Source organism: Strix aluco, chromosome 5 (genome assembly GCF_031877795.1).
Source record: "Strix aluco isolate bStrAlu1 chromosome 5, bStrAlu1.hap1, whole genome shotgun sequence".
Classification (NCBI taxonomy): Eukaryota; Metazoa; Chordata; class Aves; order Strigiformes; family Strigidae; genus Strix; species Strix aluco.
The window spans coordinates 29,648,432-29,672,181 of NC_133935.1; the positions used below are offsets into that span (position 1 = coordinate 29,648,432).

The 23,750-nt window shown below is 43.3% G+C and overlaps 1 protein-coding gene across 17 annotated transcripts in view; it reads right to left on the minus strand.

Moving 5' to 3' along the window:
- The window catches only part of RBFOX2 (RNA binding fox-1 homolog 2), a 176,512-nt gene that overhangs the window by 36,003 nt on the left and 116,759 nt on the right, over window positions 1-23,750 (minus strand). For all 17 annotated transcript variants that reach the window (XR_012623518.1, XR_012623520.1, XR_012623519.1 and 14 more), the window contains 2 exons: window positions 17,564-17,710; window positions 1,357-1,410 (listed from right to left, as the gene is read on the minus strand). Coding sequence is in view for 14 of the 17 variants with exons in the window: in XM_074826533.1 (XP_074682634.1) it covers window positions 1,357-1,410; window positions 17,564-17,710 (201 nt within the window). In the remaining 3 variants the exon portion in view is untranslated. The remainder of the gene's footprint in view (window positions 1-1,356; window positions 1,411-17,563; window positions 17,711-23,750) is intronic.

Sequence of the window (23,750 nt, forward strand, 5' to 3'; positions counted from 1 at the left end):
GGGAAGTAAAACTCCCTAAGCAAGCCATATAGACATTTACTTGTTCAGACTGTCTTATTTAAAAAAAAAAACAACAACAAACAAACATGGTATTAAGCACCAACAAACAACTGAGAAAGGGCTAAAACTCATTTCTTTTGTATACAGATCAACAGCTTTCTGGTTTCCAGCTAATACAGAGACTGAAGAATTTCAGAATGCATCTTGGGCAACATGGGTGGAAATTTGCAGAAGGCTCTGAACATACCCCAGAATATATGTGAAGCAAAGAGGCCACCTTAAGACTGTGAACCTCAAATCCAAGCAAAAGGCATAGACTCTAGACCAAGACTGCTTAGCTGAATTGCAACTTTGAAATCTGTTGTGTGCATGCACACATGTGCACACACGTGTGTGTGGGGGAAGGAGGGAAATTTTGTTTTAATTGAAAATGGGAATCTTAGCATTGATTAAGTCAAGCAGAGTATAGACATGCACTGTGCAAAAGCTTCCCCCATAGAGCTTTGGCAATGCACCTCGCTCCTGACCTGCAAAACTCCCTGCTATTCCAGTGCTGAACCTCCTGGGCAGAGAGAGAATCACATCAATTTGTCATTGTGGTGATACTGGTTACGTGATGAGAACCAATTGCCAATTATGACAAAGATCACTGAATCTCTCTGCAGCTGACCTGAGCAACATTTGAAATCTCATTTCCAGAGAAATAAATTACCATTAACCCTCAACAAAACCTCCCTCTCAACATATCTGTAAGATGAAAATAGGTGTGTGAATGCAAATTCAGTGGGGAGAGATCCACATGGGGCAGGGCAAGTGGAATGAGGCTGCTTACATTAAGCATCAAATATCTCAAACATGAAAGGTCAGTATCTCAGAAATGTCAAGTCTGCAAAATAGAGTAAATAAAATCCTTTCACATATGAGATACGACAGTTTTTCAATGCAATGAAAATGCAGTTGGGGGGGTGGGTGGGTTAGGCTTTGTTCTTACAGTCTCCCATCACACAAAGCTGTTTTACCTTATCTTGCCTTCCCCAGAGGGCGCCCGTTGCTAGTGCAATGGGAACAGGTTGGTATGAGGGCTCAAGTGACTGACTCCCTGTTTGTTCAAAAGGCTGGGGAACCTGATCCCACATTACAGACGGGAGTGTCTAGAAGCATTTGTACATGCTACCCAGAAATGACCATGCTCAGAATCTGGAGTCAGAGGGAACAGGAGAGAGTCCCCAAAATAGCTTTTCCCTTCCCCCATCACACTAATTCCTGCTGATCTCTACAGAGTATATTCTCTAGGCAATGAACTGCCTTTTACTCTGCAATCAAAACAAGAGAAGCAGGTACAGGAACAGGACTTACCTTCGAGCCACGCTCATTAAAGATTATCTCTACATCAAGGATTTTGCCGAATTGCTGCAAAGAGACAAGGGGGGGGAAAAAATATTTATTTTTGGCAATCCATTTTTCCTACCTTTTGGGGGATGGCTTAGTGCAAGAAGGGAGGTGAGAATATTTCCATTTCGAGCACACAGGCAAAGGCATAAAATCCTAGTGATATGACCCAGTTCTCTCAGGTTAGGACATGAGGATCAGATCCTCTTGGTCACACATCCCAGATTTTCTCACAAAAGTCTAAAGGAAGAAGAACAATCTCCAGAAGAGTTTTAGGGATTTGAGGTAGCTTTTCTTTTCCCCCTTTTAATCTAAACAATTCTTCCTTCCCTCATTCTACTATTTCATCTAAGACATGGTTGTATGATTTCATCTCAGACCTCTAACATTTCTCAAATGTAATTCAGCATTTCATCTTCCTCCTGAAGTGACTAGCACAGAGAGAAACTTAACAGTGATGATGTTTTTCTGGAGGGGATAGTCACATAAGACTCCCAACTTCAGGGATTCCAAACCCTAATTCTCCTCCCCTCCCCCCGCTTTACCTTCGCAAACTCTAAGCCTTCAAAAGAATTGATGGGAAATTCAGAAACCATGAAAATGGCTAACCCCCAACAAGTCATTCAACTTCAGCCTGTGACAGACATCAGGCTGTCTATAACCTATGCAACTTTATCACGTATGATACAATCCTGAGCTCTGTCTCAGCCTGGAGGCCCCGAGGAGAGCAGGACCCCACTACACCGTGCTGTTTCAACAACTGGTTCCAATGAGCTCCCTACTTAGCACAGAGCAAAAATGGGAAATGAGAGCTACAAGTTAGAAAAGGAGATTTACCACACCCTGTGGAACCATATATGGATCACATCCCTCACCTTAGAACGTATTAAAATATTTTTATTGAACTGACCAGATTCAATCCAGTAACCTATCGATAAAAGCATCACCACTTCACCAAGAGCCCTGCAATGCTCTGTCCTCTAGAAGTGTCAGTGTTGTATTTCCAAACTCGAGGTCTGCTCTCCAGAAAGTCAGGTCTAAGATCTCATTTTCAGGAGCATATATATGGAGCAGTCTTCATTCTAGAGACGCAGATTGTGCTCAGACAAATGCTATATCTGAGTGTTTTTCCTACCCCATTATTTACGAAAGCTTCCATCAACATGGTTTGATCTCACTGCTTGCAGACAACTTACAGGTGGTAACAAATGAAGGAAGGGTCAAGAAGAAAAGAAAGGATGGTTTTACAGTTACAAAAGATGACCACCACAGCCTCTGGGCACTAGGACACTCTCCACTTTGCCACAGTGCTCTTAATACTTGCCTTTTTTTTTTTTTTTAAATTAACATTTCCATTCAGAGTCAAATGGTTATAATGCTCATTTTGTGGGTGCCCCACTTAAAGACTCGTGGCCAGATTTGCAAACATGGAATGTTTACAACACTGAGCCACGATGGCTGAGAAAAAGCTCTGAATATGTAAAGCAATAAAAAGTTATTAAGTCCCTAGAACAAGTCTTTCACAACTGTCTTTAAGCAAACAAAACGCTTCCAACAATTTTAGCTATAGTTTCTGTCTGCTTCCATTCTCCATTCTTAAAAAGGAGATAGTTGTATTCTTTTACAAATGTTGGTTCACAGATGTTGTTTTTACTGTTCTGTTGTTTAAGGACAATACTTGATCTTCTATTCATCCCAAGAACAATTGAATTCACAATATCCCACGTTACACAAAGTTTGAATAATGGTAATGTAAACATGCATCTTCCTTGAAACCTCAACATCTCAACAGCTTAAGCTTGATCCATGCTGGATCCTCTTTTGACCACTGCTGTGCTAATCACAGCTAAAATGCATTTTCTATTTCTATCCCACACTTGGTGTGGGCTTGTCTATAAAGGAGATTAGCCGTTGATTGCTTTTTGTTGTCTTTGTTGCATATGGCTTGGGCACTGCCATGAAAGAAATCAGTCATGATTGCTTTCTTGGTAGACAATTTCAGTGTTGTTACACGGCAGGGGCTGAACCAATTTAATAGCTCACGGCTGCTGAAGGGCTGTCCCTGCTCCCTTGTCCTTCCTTGTTTGGTCTCACCAGCTTCCTGAAGCTGGACCCAGTTTTCATTCTCAGCTGTAGTTAAACTGATACAGCTCACCAATCCTGCAAAAAACTAGCCCAGCAAAAGGAATAAATACAAAGTTTTTGACGATTTACTGAAGTGGCTTCAAAGGGTCAGGTGAGCATTAGGGCTCCGAGAAGCAAAAAGAAGTGGAAAGCAGCACACCCTGCCCGAGAGCAGGACCCATCCCTGCCAGATGAGCTCAGCTGCCTAGCCTTGCCACACACACTGAAACAGCCGGGCTCTCGACAAATGCAAATGCTAGAATTATTTTCAGAATCTTCAAAGCCATCAAAAAAATCACTGTTTTCCACCTCATATAGAATCATCGTGAAAGAGAACAAACTGTGCAGCTTCTGGTGCACAATTATGCTGTACCATCTTCCCCTTTCTCCACACCCAGCTGGGCCTGGATCCTAGGGTATTACTGCCAGCACTGCCTGCCAGCCCTGTTCGGCTGAGCTCACCGTGCAGTTTCCACACCAACAGGAAATCCTGTCTTGTGTGTTTAATTTCTTGTGGCTGACAAAAAGCTCGCGGTAACACTGAATGTAAATGATCTGACCTAGCTCCATGAGAGGTGTCAGGGCTGCCTCCCTGATGGAGGCTGATGATGGAGGTATGTCATTTCCTAGATGACAGAATTAAGATCACCAAATCATGTGGTTGCAGTGAGCACAGGTTTGATGTCTTCTGCCATGGGCTACGTCCACGCATGCAAACTGTCCCAATCTCTTTTCTACCTAGGAGTTGTGGGTGTTTGAAGAGGCAGGAGGGAAGGACCTGCTTGCGAGAGAAGGAACAGAGACAACAGGGGCTAACTGCTGAACTGAGGTTTGCTGGGGCGGGGTTTCCTGCTCTACGAAATTCCCTGGAAGCAAGCAGCACGGCCTCGAGGCAAGAGGTCGTGTGCTGGGCTCTTCAACACTGCTGCAACCGTTGCCACAGCTGCTCTGGACAGGTGCTAACACCACAGCTCTTGTCCTCACTGCTGCAACAGTTAGAGCAGGTCCAGCACTAGAGGCAAATTATTTTTGGTAGCATGCCAGAATTTTCCTGAAGCATGAAAGCAGGAAAAAAGAACTAGTTCATTTTAACAGTTTATATCTCCTTCAAAGCTGAATCTAATTTAGTGGAACATAAAAAGGCACTTTGTTCTCTGATGGTGCTTCCCATACTAAATGTTAACAGCCTCCTGCAAACAATGGAAGTTTTAAGAGCTCCTTAGCGAAAGGTCACAATTTTTGTATGGAAAATGCTAGGCCATCTAAATACAAGGGTCAACACCAAATGCCCCCATAGTAATTTTTTTAAATCACGTATACAGGCATGTTTGTATTTTCCAGCAGACAGAGGGTCTGGCCAAATAAAACAAGATCCATGCTTAGGTCATCCATGAAGACTAACCCTCTAATCTCTGACCTTGAAGACAGAAGTCACTGTACTCACAGACCTGATTCGTTCACTCAACGATTAACAAGAACATCTACTTACAACCCTGCACAGTAGCAGGGGGAAAAAAATCCTCAGCAGAGTTCACAGCCTCTGAAGAAGGCATTGCAGGACTACACATCTCAAATGCTCAGGTCAGACAAGAAGCCTCCTCCATGAACTGCTCACGCATACCCCATATGATGGCTATACATACACACACACACTTCCAGTCATGCCATGGCATAGGAGCTACAGCATCTTGTCCTATCTTAGTCCTCCATTCCCTGGAGTGACCTTGTACCAGCTTTTAGTTATTTTTCTGTAAAGCTGGTAAATGAGAATCATCTCCTCTGCAGTGGTAGCAAGGGCTGTTGGAAGTAACAGTTTTAAGAGGCATAAAGATATTAACAGACATCAGCTACGACCAGAACCCAATTTTCTTGCTTGAACATGATGTACCTTATCATAGAGGCAAGGACATTGTGCAAGGAAGGGTATAGGCATGCTGTGTGTTTCTTTCCACCCAGATGACATGAAGGCAGCAGATTTTTCCAGCAGAGGCCATAACTACATTATATATAATGAATTTGAGAGAACTGGCACCAGAGAGCCTTCCAAGGCACTGACAGTTTGGTAGTGCCCCTCCTGTATGCTCTGTTACAGCTGGCCCCACCTCCTCTCCCTGTCCAGAGCTTTCAAAATCAGCTCCAAAATGTGCCAGACAAATAACCCTAAAGATGCAAACAACAGGGAATTCTCTAGAAATCATGGAACAACAAAGGGTAACATGAGCCACCATTCAGCAACATCACATCCCTACAAGGAAACTGTATGCCCAAGCAGCTTTGCATCGGCTCTATAAAATTCACTTAGATACGAGTGCAGTAAAGTAACTAAACCTCAAAGGTGCCAAACAGTCCACTCTCAAACATGGTAGAAATTCAAAATAGCCAGGAAACCAACCCTCTATGTAGGAAACCATTTCAGGCTCTCAGGCTTGAGGTGCATGCACAAGAGCATTTTATATGCAGGATAAGTCCATGCTGCTGAGAATGTCCTTACCCTATCTCCCAGCTCCATGGGATATACTTTCAGTTGAGAACAGCTGGTTCCATCGTAGCATGTATTAGTGCTTAGTTACAGCAGCATGGGGTCTGCTAGAGCCACACTGCTATCAGTACATGAACCTCCTCACCTAAAGCTGGGTCACATCTTTTCAAAATAGCGAGGCCAACCCTGCTACAGCCAACCCTGTTCAGCCAAGTGAGACCAGTATGCTTTGCTGACAGGAAGATGGAAACATCAAGGATTTATAAACCAAAGCACTATCATAGTTTACCAACTGAACAGACAGTAAACAGGTACCAACGAGCCCTTATTAGGATTGACCTGCTGCCCAGCAAAACACAAATTTTCTAAGAAACCGGACTTTAAAAGGAAGCAAACACAAAGAGTACAGATTTCTAATCAGATTTACACAACGCAGCCATCCCAGCAAACAAAGTTATGAGGAGCATAGTTTCTCAACCATTTGTTATCCTCTGACTCACAAATAAAAGATTTTCACATGAAACAGTGAGATGGGTGTGAACAGTACCACAGGGATCTTAACACCAGGCTAGCTTCCAGGTCTACACTTCCAACTCCTTGTTCTTGCCTTGTGCCATCCCCACAGGTGTGACTGCACCATAACCTGGTCCTGCTGCCACAGAAAAGGTACTTGGACCCATGCCCACAAAAGCAGCATACATTCGAAGCTCAGTCTGAGAGAACTCTCACAATGTAGACTGAACCCATATAAAACTGGGTTATAAAAGACAACGCCATCTAATTTTACACAGGTCTTTTATGTAAGTAAATCCAGCTACAGCACAGCACTGTTTCCCAGATGATATTCAGACCACTCTCACTGCAAACTTTCAGTAACATTTATTAAAACCTAAACAAATCTTAGATAAAAGTGTGATCCAACCATCGCTGCCTTCCACCAGAGTCACTACAGAAGTTTCTATGTCCTGTGGCATCAGCACAGCTTTCACAGAGCAAGACAGACAGTACAATAGCTGCTGACAGCTGCAGCAGCACAAGTACCCCTGCACAGAAGTACCATGGTCCCCAGCATAACCATGCAGACAAAGCAGAATGGATGCTCAAGCAGCACTGAGTGCACAAGTCACTTCAAAAGGTGACTCCAGAAATCATACTGGTAAAACATATCAGGATAAATGGCAAGTGCCCCTTCTAACTCTACCCAACATCAACAGGAACAAAGTCCTGCCCTGTGACAGGGCTGGAGTGCTCTCTCAAAGCTTAGGAACAAGAATCGTCACAAACTGGCAACCTTGTGTCAGAACATTTGGTCTGCAATACTGGCACGTAGGTCCTGTTATGTGTCATCGGTGGCCAGTACTATTTGGAGATGAAAAAACTAAAATACATCTTGATACCCAGAAGACAGGATTTCCTCCTTCAGATGTCCAATCCACTCAGAAAGCAGAGTCCCTTTTGACAACTTTCCCACTGCTGTACTTCAGGCCTCACTGCATCAACACCTGCAGGTCAGAGCTTCTTGGTCGATTGTATTATTTACCTACTTAATATTTAATGAGTAGTTTTCTGCCATTGGCAATACTTGTGTATCATGAATTACTTGTGTATTTGAATTTATCTACTGACAAATACAGATTCAAAATTCTACCAAATTCTTGGTGAGAAAGAGCTGTAGTCTAGCTTGTTATTGCTTTAGCCTCAGACCATAGGCTCATGGAGGTGTTTTGCAGTCTTAACACCAGAATGAAGTTTGATGAGAAATTATATCCACTGAGATATTTTTGGATGCGTAGAGTGTCAAATGTTTCCCCAGAGGCCGAGATCTGAAGGTTGCAAGAGCTTCCAAAAATATCTGAGCTCCCAAAGCTGTGTTGCTTGGGTCATACAAAGCAGTGGTCTACCCACAAACATACTCCATAAAGAACCTCACAATAGAGGTACAAATTATGCTTAGAGAAGGAAAAGGGTAACAACATTACCTGCCTTAAAATCCCATGTTAAATAAAAGTACCTACTATTCTGCCACCTTTAATAACTTAACTTATTAATAACTTCATTAACTGAAAGTTATTAAAGGTGACTGAATGGTCACCTTTGTATAAAACAGCTATGCATTATTACTGCTGTAGCTGATAACACACAAAAACCCTTTATCAACTGAGCTGATTACGTTCCCCACCACAAGCAGTTAACAGCCTACAAGCAGTAGCCATAAAGCCAGCATGCTGTAAAAAAGGCAATGCCTCCAACTGAAGCCAGAGCTTGAGAGAATTCACACCCTGTACTGTGCTATCCCACCTACATCTACAGTAATCATCAATGTAGTCCTTATTTTTATCTTACGCTACCTCCTTTTTAAAAATAGCTGGAGATTCTCAAGCAAAGAGCATTTCACCACGGTAAATTCTGAGAAACATCAATTCTAACTCTCCATACTGTTGCTCTCACAACAGATAAGAATTTAGTGCACAGACATCCCTATGAACTACCAAAACAATCCGCTTTGCTTGTTTTTGTGGAGACAATTAATGAATCAGCTTGAGAACAGATGGGCTTTCCTCTTGCAGGCAGTCCGACCTAGCCTCCATCTTCCCCAGGAGACTCTGAAGTCCATCTGACTCCTAAGTCCAGAACTGACCAGAGTATCCCAGCCAATTTTATACTGGGACAAAACCTGCTTCTTGAAGCCTAAGGTATCAGCTATGAGGTACAAGCACAGACACTATCACAGCCCAAAGCTGAAAGGACTGGAAACACATTGAGGGAAACATGAGCTTTCTTTCTGCCTACATAGTCCAGTAAGGAAGGAGACAGCTTGCCAGCAGTTAAGGAGAAGATTACTACCATCATGTCAGAGTCCTTAACACACACTAGCCAAAGAATGTTCCTCAGAAACTGTTTGAAAAGAGTTGCTAACTTGTTTTTAACATCCTTCTACTTGGCTCATTGAGAGAGCTTTAAACTAGATTTGAAGGGGGAAGGGGACAAAACATCAGCCCATCTGAAGTGCATGTGTACCAATGCAGACAGCATGGGTAACAAACAGGAGGAGCTTGAAGCCCTGATGAAACTGGAAAATTATGATGTTGTGGCTATTACAGAAACATGGTGGGATGTCTCCCATGACTGGAGTGCGCCTGTTGATGGCTACAAGCTCTTTAGAAGGGACAGACAAGGAAGGAGAGGTGGTGGGGTGGCGCTGTATGTTAGGGACTGTTATGATGGCTTTGAGCACAAGTGTAGCAAAGACAGGGTAGAGTGTCTTTGCGTCAGAATCAGGGGGAAGGCCAACAGGGCAAATGTTGTAGTAGGAGTCTACTATAGGCCACACAACCAGGACAGAGAGGTGGATGAAATATTCTGTAGGCATTTAGGAGAAATCTCACGATCGCTTGCCCTTGTTCTTGTGGGAGACTTTAACTTCCCAGACTTCTGCTGGAAATACAGCACAGCAGAGCAGGACCAGTCCTGGAGATTCCTGGAATGTGTGGGAGAAACTTCCTGACACAACTGGTGACAGAACCAACCAGGGAAGGTGCCCTGCTGGACGTCCTCTTTGTGAACAGAGAAGGACTGGTGGGTGATGTGGCGGTTGGAGGATGACTAGGGCACAGCGATCATGAAATAATAGAGTTCTCTATTCTTAGAGAGGCCAGGAGAGGGCTAAGCAGAACTGACATCCTGGACTTCAAAAGGGCTGACTTTGTCAAGCACCTGCTTGAAAGGATATCTTGGGAGACGATCCTGAAGCATATAGGGGTCCAGGAAGGCTGGGCACTCTTTAAGGAGGAAGTGTTAATGGCTCAGGAACAGGCAGTCCCCAGGTGCTGTAAGAGAAGCCGGAGACAGAGAAGACCACCCTGGCTGAACAGAGAGCTTTGGCTGCAACTCAGGGAGAAAAGGAAAGTTTACAGCCTTTGGAAGAAGGGACTAGCCACTCACAGTGATTACAAAGAGGCTGTGAGGCTATGCAGGGCAGAAATCAGGAGGTCTAAAGCCCAGCTGGAAATTAATCTGGCTTCAGCAGTCAAGGATAACAAGAAATGTTTCTATGTCAGTAGCAAAAGAGAGACCAGGGAGAGTATCCACCCCCTGCTAGATGCAAGAGGAAACATGGTAACAAGTGATGAGGAGAAGGCTGAAGTCCTTAATGCCTTCTTTGCCTCAGTCTTTAATAACAAGACTAGTTGTATTGAGGGAATTCAGGCTCCTCAGCCAGAGGACAGAGACTGGGAGAATGACCCCCCCACAATCCAGGAGGAGATAGTCAGTGACCTACTGCATCACATAGACACACACAAGTCTATGGGACCGGATGGGATACACCCGAGGGTGCTGAAGGAGATGGCTGGGGTGCTCGCCAAGTCACTTTCCATCATTTACCAGCAGTCCTGGCTGACCGGGGAGGTCCCGACAGATCGGAAACTAGCCAATGTGACGCCCATATATAAGAAGGGTCAGAAGGATGATCTGGGAAATTACAGGCCTGTCAGCTTGACTTCAGTGCCCGGGAAGCTGATGGAGCAGCTCATCCAGAGTACCATCACACAACACATGCAGGACAACCAGATGATCAGGCCCAGTCAGCATGGGTTTATGAAAGGCAGGTCCTGCTTGACAAACCTGATCTCCTTCTACGACAGGGTGACCTGTTTATTGGATGAGGGAAAGGCTGTGGATGTTGTCTACCTTGACTTTAGTAAGGCCTTTGACACCATTTCCCACAGCATTCTCCTGGTGAAACTGGCTGCTCACGGCTTGGATGGGCACACGCTTCACTGGGTAAAAAACTGGCTGGATGGCCGGGCCCAAAGAGTTGTGGTGAATGGAGTTAAATCCAGTTGGCGGCCGGTCACGAGTGGTGTCCCCCAGGGCTCGGTTTTGGGGCCACTCCTGTTTAACATCTTTATTGATGATCTAGACGAGGGGATCGAGTGCACCCTCAGTAAGTTTGCAGACGACACCAAGTTGGGTGGGAGTGTTGATCTGCTCGAGGGTAGGGAGGCTCTGCAGAGAGACCTGGACAGGCTGGAGCGATGGGCTAAGGCCAACTGTAGGAGTTTCAATAAGGCCAAATGCCGGGTGCTGCACTTCGGCCACAACAACCCCCAACAGCGCTACAGGCTTGGGGAGGAGTGGCTGGAGAGCTGCCAGTCAGAGAGGGACCTGGGGGTGTTGACTGACAGCCGGCTGAACACGAGCCAGCAGTGTGCCCAGGTGGCCAAGAAGGCCAATGGCATCCTGGCTTGTACCAGAAATAGCACGGCCAGCAGGGACAGGGAAGTGATCTTACCCCTGTACTTGGCACTGGTGAGGCCACACCTCGATTACTGTGTTCAGTTTTGGGCCCCTCACTACAAAAAGGACATTGAATTACTCGAGCGTGTCCAAAGAAGGGCAACGAAGCTGGTGCAGGGTCTGGAGCACATGTCGTATGAGGAGCGGCTGAGGGAACTGGGGGGTTGTTTAGTCTGGAGAAGAGGAGGCTGAGGGGAGACCTCATCGCCCTCTACAGCTACCTGAAAGGAGGTTGCAGAAAGCTGGGGATGAGCCTCTTTAACTAAGTAATAAGTGACAGGACAAGAGGGAATGGCCTCAAGTTGCACCAGGGAAGGTTTAGACTGGATATTAGGAAGCATTTCTTTACAGAACGGGTAGTCAGGCGTTGGAATGGGCTGCCCAGGGAGGTGGTGGAGTCCCCATCCCTGGAGGTGTTCAAGAGGCGGGTTGACATAGCGCTTAGGGATATGGTGTAGTTGGGAACTGTCAATGCTAGGTTAACGGTTGGACTAGATGATCTTCAAGGTCCCTTCCAACCTAGATGATTCTGTGATTCTGTGAAGCTGTTCCATTGTTTAAATTAGCCTAAATGACTAAGAATTTTTCTCTTATTTGAAGGTTAATTGTGTTAAATCTTAGCTTCCAACTGGAAAATCTTATTATGACTGTAAACAAGACCTAAAACCCCTATTAGTATGTATCATCCATGCATGAGCACCTGTACAGAACAGACTTGTCATCTCCCAACCTCTCTTTAATAAGCTGAATAAATCATGCACCCAAAATCTTACACACAGTTAAAAAAACCCACTTATCTTCCAAGCCCTAGATATTTTTTTTGATCCTAAACTGATCTTAGAACTGAACAAAATTATGCAGTCACCATCTTTTCAACTTCGAATGAGATCACATCCCTCCTTCAATCTGATAGGTCTCTTTGCACTGTTGAAGTAACTATCTTCAATGATCACTAGTTCTCCCCCAAATTCCAAAGAAAGCTTTCCATCCTACAGGCACAGCCTGTTCTCACATACTCAGTACTCTGCAATGAGCTGCATCAAACACGTTTTTGTTGGATTTATTGTCAGTTAACCAGGCATTTCAAGTAATTCTCTAAGAGTTACCTTACCTTTCTCTTTCCTCCTCCTTAAATAGTTTTTTAACTGCAAGTCTTACTGGCAAGGTTTTAACAGTACTGTCTCTGTGGGTTGATACAGATACTGAACAGGACTAACTGAAACAGATCCCTGGGGAAACTGACACCAGAAACAGTCTTCACCACTAATGTCTCCCCAATAACTATTATTATCTTTATTACTTTATTACTTATCATTAAATAGGGTTTTAATCCCTCTAATGTATGCTGTGTTTGAGATAAGTATTCTTTTTCTTAAAAATCAGAATTGGTCACTTGGACGAATTCAATTGGTTGAGCCATGTTCAACTACATCAGTATTGCTTTGTACAATCTTGTCAAAATAGACAAGACAGTATTTGTCTGAAAAGATGTATATTACCTTATAGAAAGCCACACTGAATAGATATTAAACCATTTCTTCAGATTCTAATGTTTTTAAAACCTTCCAAAATTATTTTTATCTTGGATCAACATATGGAACATATGGTTCATAGCTCTTTGGGTCATCCTTTTCAATTTTTTCAATAGTGAATTCTGGTGGGCAGTGTTCGAGCCTTCTGCAACTCCTCTAGCTTACAAGAACTGGCTAAAAATTAACATTAATGAATAAAAGAGCTCCTCGCTTTGGCTATTATCTTTCAACATACCTTACCTAGATCTGTTGTTTTTTAAATATTAGTGAGCATCCTCCTTTGTTAAAAATTACATATAAAACCAGGTACAAATACCTCCTGTTACATCATAAGCAAAGCAAGCTGGGGGGTTTTGTTGGTTTTTCTGGTTTGTTATGTTTTATTAGGGTTTTTTTCCCCCCCAAACACACAAATATTTCTAATTTTATATTGGACCTACATCTAGATCTTTTCTCTTTGGATCTAAAAAACCTGACACCTTTTCTGAATCTACATCACTGATATCTCCATGATTAGCATATTTCCTTTCTCACCTGCTTCTTTAAGTTTGCAACTATATTCACTGTCATTTACTTCCTCCTCCTCTTCATCCTTCCTGCCTAATGCGCAGAATGCTTTGTGTTTTATTAACACAGTTTCAGTGACTGTGGAATCATGCCTTTTTGGCCATCCGTATGATTTTGTTGAATACTTCATAGCTTCCATTAACACTTCCCTTTTAAAGATACCTTCCCAGGCATTAAAGAAAAGCCTCCTCTAAAGCTCCATTACTGCCTGATGCCATATTCTGTTTGCACAAAGTAAATACAGACAAATAACAATCACTGGTACCTAGGCAACTGTGGGATTTCAGGTCAGCTATTAACTCTTCTTTATCTGCTAGAACAAGGTCAACTATTGATTTATTCCACAGTGGGTGCAGAACTGCGTGCATTAAAAAATGACCTGTTCCTTCTAGAAGCCTTCTGGAGGTCTTTTTATTGGCATCATGAAATGCCAAGTAAATATTACCTGTTTTAAGCAGCCTATTTTATTTGCCTCCCTATAAGAGCATATACATAAGGAAATGTTTGTTCCATTCCTGAGGATATCTCAGGGACCTGTTAGAAACACGTAATAGGTGAGAGATGGTTTGAAACCTGAGTAACTTGAATTTGTCAGGAGATCCTTATATCTGCAGGTCTCACAAATCGTAAAGGTTTAGAAAGTATTATGTAATATCCATTTAATCACACATGAGACAACACGCTGGAAGTCCACCTCTACTCAAGTCTGGACGAACATTAGTTCTGTGCCCCAGGGTTGGGCTGACTTCTAGCATGCTGTTCCATCCTCAGGGGACTACTTTACTCTCTTCCCTACCATCACATTTATTTCTTCCTCCATGGCTTTGCTGTCTACACAATTTCTCTCTTTGCACAGTAGCTTCAGAAAAAAATCACTCCAGGCTAGGATTTTGAGTCTCTCAGATATGACATTGAGGAGATGTGGCCTGACACATAGAAGGGAGAAGGAAAAGATGGGGGTTACAAGCTAGCCATAGCTGAAGACTCAGACAACTATGAGTCCCCTGTAGGAGAAAGGGCTGGTTTCAGTGAGACACCCAAGGGAAAGCATCCTGATACTGAAAAAGAAATAGGAGCAAGGAGGATTCAGAGAGAAATGCTCTCCTGCTTGAGGCTCTGAGCATGCTGAGAAACAGCACTGAGACAAAAAGGGAGATGTGCAAGAACCACTGATTATTTCCTTGGCAAAGTAGCTAAGTTCTCTATTACAGGAAAACGGCACTTTTTTTTTTGTGCCCCAAAAGATGAATGCTCTTCTGGTAGGCATACCTCTCATCAAACACAGGGCCAAGTGAACTATCAAAAGGTTTTATACAGAATATATCGTTTACCCCAGTTAAAATCACATCACTCTGCTGGAGCTTCAGATGATGTTTAGAGAAAAATAAACAAACAACAAATAACTTGCGAAATATCAGAAACCAACACATAGAGCATATTTCCTCACCACTTCTATGTACAACAAGTGATACCATACGGGCCCAAAAAAGTATAGGAAACCTTAATGCAAACAGTTAGGGTGCATTTTCTACAAGTCACTTCTCAGGACAGCAGTTCATTCAAATTGCCTGGGTCTCCCAATCTGCAAGGCAGAGGCAAGAGTCACCAGGACAGGGGTACGGATGTTCTTGTCATTTCCACCTCATCCACGTCCCACACACCAGGAGCACAGAGAGGATCAGCATCAAGGTGAACCAGCATGAAAGGGGCCAGTCATCTAGCCAAGCACCGGTCCCAAGGGAAGGGGCAGCAACAACATGGAACAATTTCTCTAAGTGATGCAGCTCCCAGGAGAGGGGAGCAGCAGTAGCACAGAGCAGGATGTGCTAAATACAGATTGTAGCAGGTGGTCCAAGAACTGGCTGTGATTTCAGCAACCAGTTTATCCAAACCGGATGGAACTGCCTACCGCACAGCCCTGCAACAGCAAAAACTAAGCTGAAAAACACAAAAGCAGAACAGGCAACTGAGAAGATCCAGCAATCACAGATTGCCAGGAGGTGAGTTTCACCCTGAAAACAGACGTTGAGAGTGTGACAATCTAATGTATGAACACGGAAGCAAACCCAGGCCTCTTGCAACAGAATCACAGAATCATAATTTTGGCTGGGGTTACCTCCAGAGGTCATTTAGTGCAAGCCCTACTCAAAGCAGGTCTAATGAGATCTGGTTGGCCAGGCTGTGTCCAGTCAAGTAAATACCTTCAAGGATGGAGGTTCCACAACCTCTTTGGGCAATATGTTCCACTATTTAACTACCCTCACAGTAAAAAAAAAAAAAAAAAGAAAAAGATCAAACACAGTATTTCCCCGATATCTTTTTGAAATTTCCCATGTTCCAGCTTGTGTTTGTTGTCTCTCATCTCATCATTACACACAACAAGAAAGAATCTGACTACATCTTTTCTGTATACTCTGATCAGGTAGTTGCAGACAACAAAAATATTCCCCCCTCTGCCTTCTCTTCTCAAAGGTGAACAGGCCCAGGTCTCAGACTCTGCTCACATGCCATGTTCTCCAGCCCCCTGACCACCTCAGTGGTGCCCACTGGGCTTGATCCAGTATTTCACTTAGATGAGGTGCATTTCTTGCCCTGGAGAGCCCAAACTGGACACAGTATTCCAGACGCAGTCAAACTACTGCTGAAGACAGCGGGGATCACTTCCCTGGGCCTGCTGGCTACACTCACTAATACAGCCCACGATATGGTCAGCCACCTTTGCCGCAAGGGCACGCTGCTGCTTGTGTTCAATGCGTTGTCCATCAGGACCCCCAAATCTTTTATTGCAGAGCACCTTCCTAGACAACTGAGACCCAGCCTGTATTGCTGCAGGGGTTATTCCCTCCCAGATGGAAGGCTTGAAACTTGCTCTAAGTATCTTAAGACTCCTGTCAGCCCATTTCTCCATCCTGGCCAGGTCCCTTTGAGAAGCAGCCTTGCCCTCCTGCATTTTAATCACTCTTCTCCATTTGGTCTCATCCACAGAATAGCTTCTTATGGACACAAAAAGCTTCAGGAACAAAGAGCAAAGATCTCTCACAATATAAAGCAATTGGGACTCTTGCTGAAAACCATCAGTAAAATTTTTAACATTTCTGAACACTTTGTACTGTCCAAGCTATGAACAGATAAGCCCAATTCTTCTCTCATTTATAGCAGCCTAAGCCTGAAGTCCATGAATTTGACACATTTACATACTCTCCTTGTGAGACAGTATGTCTATGTGCATGCATACACACCCACACAGGTGGCTCAAGAGATGCAACAACTGAAACAGGAACACTGTAAGACTTTGGAGGAGCAGCTGGCTATGCACTTCAGACCAAGGTATACACTCAAAGCCTAAGGTGGTAAGAGGAACCTTAGCTTCGGTCTTTCCTGACTTGAGTCCTCTGCACTGCATCTTAAACAAGCAGCAACATTTAAAGTCTGTTAACTTTATAAATAATAAGAAATATTTCTGAAGACTTTAAAACATGCCCTCAACCAAGGATGTTACTATCATATCAACAAGTCAAGGATTCCTGATGATGACGATGATATATAGATAACTTCACCTGAAGGTTAGGTCATGAAGCATCTAACTCATTTACCTCCATGTCCACACAGAATGAGTCACCACCTATACTCATGTGAACAAACTCTTCCTCAAAAAGCTTATAAAATGAGAATGATGAATAGCACACAAAGATTAGAGAAGACAAACTATTTCATCAAAAGAAACAGAATGCATATCATACACAGTGTAAAATACCATCTGACTTGCACTAGGCTTTTCCACATTCAGTGGCCAGTTCCTTGCAGCAATTTTTCATCACAGAGGTGGATCATGAGGAAAGATATAAATATTTCAACAAGTTTCTAAGCAACTGAAAAACAGTGCTTTGCAAGGGATAGATCAATGTTTAATCCTAGTCTTTACTGGAAAATAAGGTGAAGATTTATTTTGTTTTGTTTTCTTTCCCAAACAAATTGTTACGTTATGCTCAACATCTTGGTATGTATCTAGCAGCTGAGGAAACACTACCAATTGTCCTAGTCCTGCAAATATTGTACAGTGTGCTGACCAAATTGAGAGGAAAGGGCTTTTCCTTCACATTAATACACTAGCATCATGTGTCCCATCTGTGGGGAAGAAGAATCTGCTGTGCCTTAAAAGGTGATGGTAACTTACCCCAAACATCTGCCGAAGGTCGGGATCTCGAAAGCGGAAGGGAATGTTAGACACATGAAGTCGTTTTGGAGTGGATTTGCTCTCGGTATTCTCACTGCTCTGTGTCTGTGATTGCTGTCCATCTGTCTGTGCCCCTCCTTCTGTCTGCTGAAATGAGAAAGAGGAAAGTGTATGCATGAATAGAAAAAACCACAAAAATTCCTTTAACGTACTTTGTTGATCTCTTTTTAGGTATTAGTACTACATTTGCAATTGAGGTATCTGAGCACTTGACAATTATTTTGATAAAGCCAGTAATGCTTAACAATTGATCTGTTGTTCTTCCCCTCCCTTTCCATGAGTGAAGAGTAATGAGATCTCGGCCTCCCTCCCCTCAGATCACCTTTTAGCTTAGTACATTTGCCTTTGGTTTTCTTAAATTGCTTCTCTCTTTTTACTTGTTCTTTCTCCGTTCAGCTGCCACCATATGAAAGCTCTAATGAAGAGGCGGATCCTTCATATGCTGAAGCTGGGAGATAGTACCGCCACTCTAATCTCATGTGGCAGGACGTTCATGCAATCATCGAAATCCCACAGCTCTTCACTGGGCCAATACCAGGAATGCATCCCCAGGCAAATGGCATCTGCTCTGTCAAGCTCCCTTCAGAGAAACATTACGCCAAAAGAAGATCTATAATTAAATGGTAATATCCATATATGAACAGCTCATGGATGTCTTTGATTAACTTTTCTCGTACATTTAAAAGTCAGTCCAGGGACAGGAAACAGTCATTACCACGGCAGGATTTATAAAAATTTCAAGTGCTACTTTCTGCTACCAATTCCACAGCTAAAACAAGGGAATCTGTTACAGTGTTTCCAAACACTGACTGGTACAGTGAACGCAGGTCAAGGGGTGTGCCAAGCATACTTGTGCACAGATAAAGTACAGCAAGAATGAAAAGGAGTAAGGGAGACCAGTGTGCCAGAGGAGAGGCCTAATGCCCCCACAGAGATGATGAGCAGGGGAGAGAAAAGGAAGAGAACCTCAGACACTTGTGTTGGGCTTGGACTAAGAAGCAGTAAAATGTGAGCACAGCACTAAATATAAAGGCAAGGACCCTTTGCACAATAGCTTGATGAGAAAATGGGTTTTTTTGTACTTTAGTCAGAAAAATTACCTCAAAAACTCAAGAGCTACAGAACAAAGTAGACTACAATTTCTTTGGTTTTACTGCTCTGCCCCTTTCCAAGGCAAGCATTGACAGACCAAGGTATTCAAAAAGCACCCACCCACCCACTCCATCTCCTGCTGCTTGCCTCAGCCTCCTATGAGTCATGCTTTGACCACCTGTGTGATGCACTTTTACGTGTAATTTCATTTCTTTAAATGCCAACCTGACTACTTCTTTAACCCATCAAGTGAAAAGAAGTTCTACAAGAAGGCAAGGACTGTGTAATTGCTAGACTCACCCTTTTTTAGGCATCTTCAAGAACACACACTATCCTTAAAACTAAAGAGTAGGGGGGTTTTTTATTGTTTTGGGGTCTTTTTTCCCCCATTTTAAATACACAATTTGTGTACCAAAGAGGAAAGAAATCTCAGGGGAGTTGCCCACACTGACTCAACTTGCTCTGCACATCATTCAATATACAACACGTCATGAGTATTTGGAAAGAAACAACTCTTCACAGATGAACTAAACTGGCAGCATTAAGAGAGCTTCTTCTGGACAGAAATGTCTCTTACAGACATGACCTTGAACTTATATATTGGTTATAAAACACTAACAAGTGCAAGCAAACAGTAAGCACTGGGGTCTTGTCATGTTGAACAAAGCAGTGGCAGCTTTCTATTTCGTTTCAGTAGGGCTGTGCAGGCAGCACAAACTACATTTGATCTGATTAATATAAATTAAGCTGTGATAGGAAGAACAGAGATACTGCCCTGCAAGTACCTCTGCTCTCCAGAGCCACGCAAGTCTCTGGAGAAGCCTAACAGGATGAAGCATTTTTATTTGGCTAAGACTCATCCGTCCCTCAAACATCAAATTTTCAGGAACAACCTCTGAAACTTCCGTTTGATTGTATCTAAAAAGATGCCTTCAAGTTTCTCCTCTTCTCCTATCCCCACTCCTATGACAAAATCCGTCTCCAAACATACACAGAGTGCACCCTAGGGGAAGAATCAATGCAGCTGGCTTACGATTAAATCACACTATGCTTTTTGGTGCTTTTATTTTTATGACTCCATCAGAGTCTTTTGCTCCTCAGGGCACATCTGTCCAAAAAGTACAAGACACAGGGGTAGCCCATCCATCACCATTGCACACAATGCCTGCAAGTGCTCCAAAATAACTCCTCAAAAATCATCAACACTCCTGCTAAAACAGATCTCTACAAACCATTTGTGGGCTCTGCTACTGCAATTTGCCAAATTCCATCATTTTTATGACTTTGTGTGGAACTGGCAAGTGGGCAAACACCCATGCACACATGTGCATCCTCAAACATGCACACTAGTGCATCTTCTGCAGCATGAATGAGGAAAGGCACAGATTCTGAACGGTGATGACAAAAATAGTTTAGTCTTTAAATTCACATATAAGTTGCACAGGACTGGATCTGCCGCTTCCACAGGGGAGGAAGCCAGGAGGTCATTCGCACTCCTCTCCCATCCATTTGTTTGCAGGCAGAGGGCAGAACTCCTTTCTTACCAAGGGTGCAATATATCATGTACAGCGGCCTGCTCAGAAACATTCACAGCTGTTCCTGCATATGGCAGAGTGCTGCCGCCATACAGGAGTCATTTTGCAGCATGTGTGATGTGTACAATAAGACAAAACCTTCAAAGAGGAGAAACAACCGTAGGAACAGGGAATCTCAGTCCACTCTTACCTTTCTGACTACACTGAGAATCCTAGATGCTTTTCAGGCTTTCACATATCCTGTTTTTCAGCAGTAGTTTAACATTAAATACCTTCTCTCTCTGGATGCTGTAGCTCCCTCATTTCTACCATCCATGGCCCTAAGGTAAGATTTGAACTTTCAGCCATTATAACATTATCTCAATACATTTGTCTAGTGCCACACATTCAACTACAACATAAATGAAAGAAATAGTCTCGTCAGATCTTGCCTCCCCACCCCCACCCCCCCTTATAGTTACTCCATGTCTTAATTCATTAGGAAGGAGATGAAAGGAAGGACCTGGAGCCAGTTCTTCGGCAGCACATAATGGAGACTGGCAACAGCACTACCCTGACCAAGTCAGATGATAAAAGCCTGCATTTCACCAAGTGCCCACTCCCCACCCTGACTCCCTCCCTACACTGAGTTTCAGCTCCTTCCTTCTAGCATCACATCAACACTTTACAGCAAAGAACCGGCCCTCTCCACTCTGCTGCAGATAGCTGTTCAGCTCAGAAGGGAGCTAATACATTGTTGCCTAGGTCTCAATGTCTGTCATCAGGCAACACAGAGACATGCTGCAGCAAAGATCCTGTGTTTAGAAACAGTATTGGATCCACCTTACCTCCTCAGCGATAGGTGTAACATACTTTTGCAGGTGATAATGTCATTCACGCTTGCACATACAAGCTTTGAGCTCTGCTCAAGGTCACTGAGAAATGCATCAGAGCTCAGGACAACCGCAATATGTGCTTCACTTTTAACTACTTGCTGCCTGTGGCCCTGTGCCAGCTCCTCCCTTGCAGTAAGGAAACCCTAAGTAAGAAGAGGTAGTTGCAAAAAGCAGCATGGATGTATACATGTGCACGTATGTATGTAGAAGGGGAGAAGAACACCTGGCAACACAAAGCTGTACTGAAAGGTTTGGGGGCAGCTCTGCAACCATCTTCCCACCTCTCGACTAGACTCTCCTGTCCTAAAGCAGCCGATGAACAAGCAATTGCTGAGGATTTCTCCTCAGAAGGAAGGAGGCAGGGGCTCCAGTGCCACCTGAGCTCCAAGCAGATCTCCATCTGCGTGGCGAGACAGAGGGCTACCTCCCTGACAAGCCAGACAAACACCAATGCGACAGGCCAGCACAGACACTATTAATACACAGCACATTCCGTTTCCATCTCCCACTTGCTTCGAGAACTGGAACCGCTTCAGGTCCAAGTTATAGAAAAGCAAAAAACAACCCCCCATCCTCTCCCTCAGGAAGCAGGCAGTCCAAAATGTTGTGAATCATAATGAGGAGGTTAAAAGCCATAAATCACTACAAAGAAAATATTTACAAAATACAAACTGTAACTAATAACTATATTTAAAAAGGGACTTGAGTGGTTTACAAAATCTGGGAGACAGACTGTGCTCACTCCACTGCTTCTAGATCAGTCTCGGATCCCAAAAAAACCCAACACCCCACAAAAAATCTTGTTTGGATCAAGAGCTCAAGGAATTGTGCAGAGACAAGGACTGAAAGCTATGCCTGGCAGAAGGCAACCTTCCCACCGCAAAGGAGAGTGCAGACGATGTGGGAAGATCTCTGCAACTTCTAATGAAGAACCCATCAAAACCACTAGTCACCCACCAATAAACAGATACCCACTGAGCAGGTTTAGTGGAAAAATGAGTGAAGAATTAGGCACTAGATACAAAACCCCTCTCCTGCCCCTAGGACTGCGCTCCTACACATCCAAGAGCAAAGGGCATGGGAACTTCTGATGCTTAAACAACACTTGTTTAGCTAACAGAAAACTGCAGGACTAGTAATCACCTTTCAACAGCAGTAAATATAATTTTAGAATTATATCCATGTACTTGATTTTTCAGAGATGCCAGAAGTGTTACATTAAAAAAAAAATTGGACTACACTACAGACACAATTAACAATGTGTCCAAGTACTCTGTATGCCAAAAACCAGACAAAAAAATTGCTAAGGATGTACCAAATAACTTCTGCTAGGCTTTTAACTATTTTCAATATAGTCAAGATTAATTCAGGGCATCTATTTTCTGATTGTTAGTTACCTGTTTTCAGACATACTGAAGCTTAAGTAATTTTGTTCACTTTCCTCATTAAATAAAGATATACCCCACCTGAAGTAAGAATACAATCCTAGCATAGGAAAGCACATAGGAAATTCTGCTACTTATTCTGCACAATGAAGACATCTCTGATGTGTCAGATAACATTTTCCACGCAGTGATGTTTAAAATTACTTTGTTTTTCTGAGCAGTATTTCATTATGGGATTCTTTAGTGTCCTTCCCCCCTGCGCCCCCAAAGTGGTGAAATGAAGCCCCCTGAAAGGCCTGCTCTGCTGGTCACAATGTCAAACTCTTTGTGAGCCCATTCCTCACAAAACAGGGATGCCCTGACAAGGTGAAGGAGGCAGCAAGACTTCCTGAGCTAGTGGTCAGCCCTGGACCACTCCATGGACAGTGGCAGAACAGCCACCACAAACTGACAGACTAAGGTCCATCCTGCCCACTGTCTTCTTTCTGACAGCGGCCAAATCTGTGGCATCTTTGGAAGGATGTGAGAACAGGGCATACGTTCAGTGACTTCTCTCGAGCACAGCCTCCAGCAAACTGAGCCAGCTGATGTCTCAACTTCCAAAACACCCTATGGACAAAAGTTTCAATGCTAAATTCTTCATTCTATGAAAAAAAACCAAGAAACAAAACCCTGGTTTTTTTCATACATGGCACACAATTATTTCCTGTGTGCATCCTAATAAGTGAAAATGGGAAAGTTCCCCATTTTATTTCCCATACCATGCAATACTCTATGTACTTGTCATATGCCTTCATTCCTGTCAGCTCTTTTCGTAAGTAAAGATTTCATTTCTTCTCATAAAGAACCTGCTACATCCCTTTCATCATCACTATTATCCTTCCCTGTACCACTTCCAGATCTGCTATAACCTGATATGCAGAATTACCACAGCTATATACTCTAACATAATGATATCTGCCAATTTATTTTCTATTTCTTTCAAAATAATTTTTAAATCTGCCTCACTAGACACAAGTCTACAAGTTCTGACAATAATCTGTCTCATACTCAAAATAATAAAATAATCTGCCTCATACTCAAAGCAAATTCCTGATGTTAAATGTCAGAGTTTGCTGCCTCAAGACAGAAATTTCCAAGCTGAGGTGGCCAAACAACTGGCAGCTAGCAACTCATTTGAAGCTAGTCCTTCCTTGTGTCTACCTGCTCAGCAGTATCAGAAGACAAGTGAGGATACTCA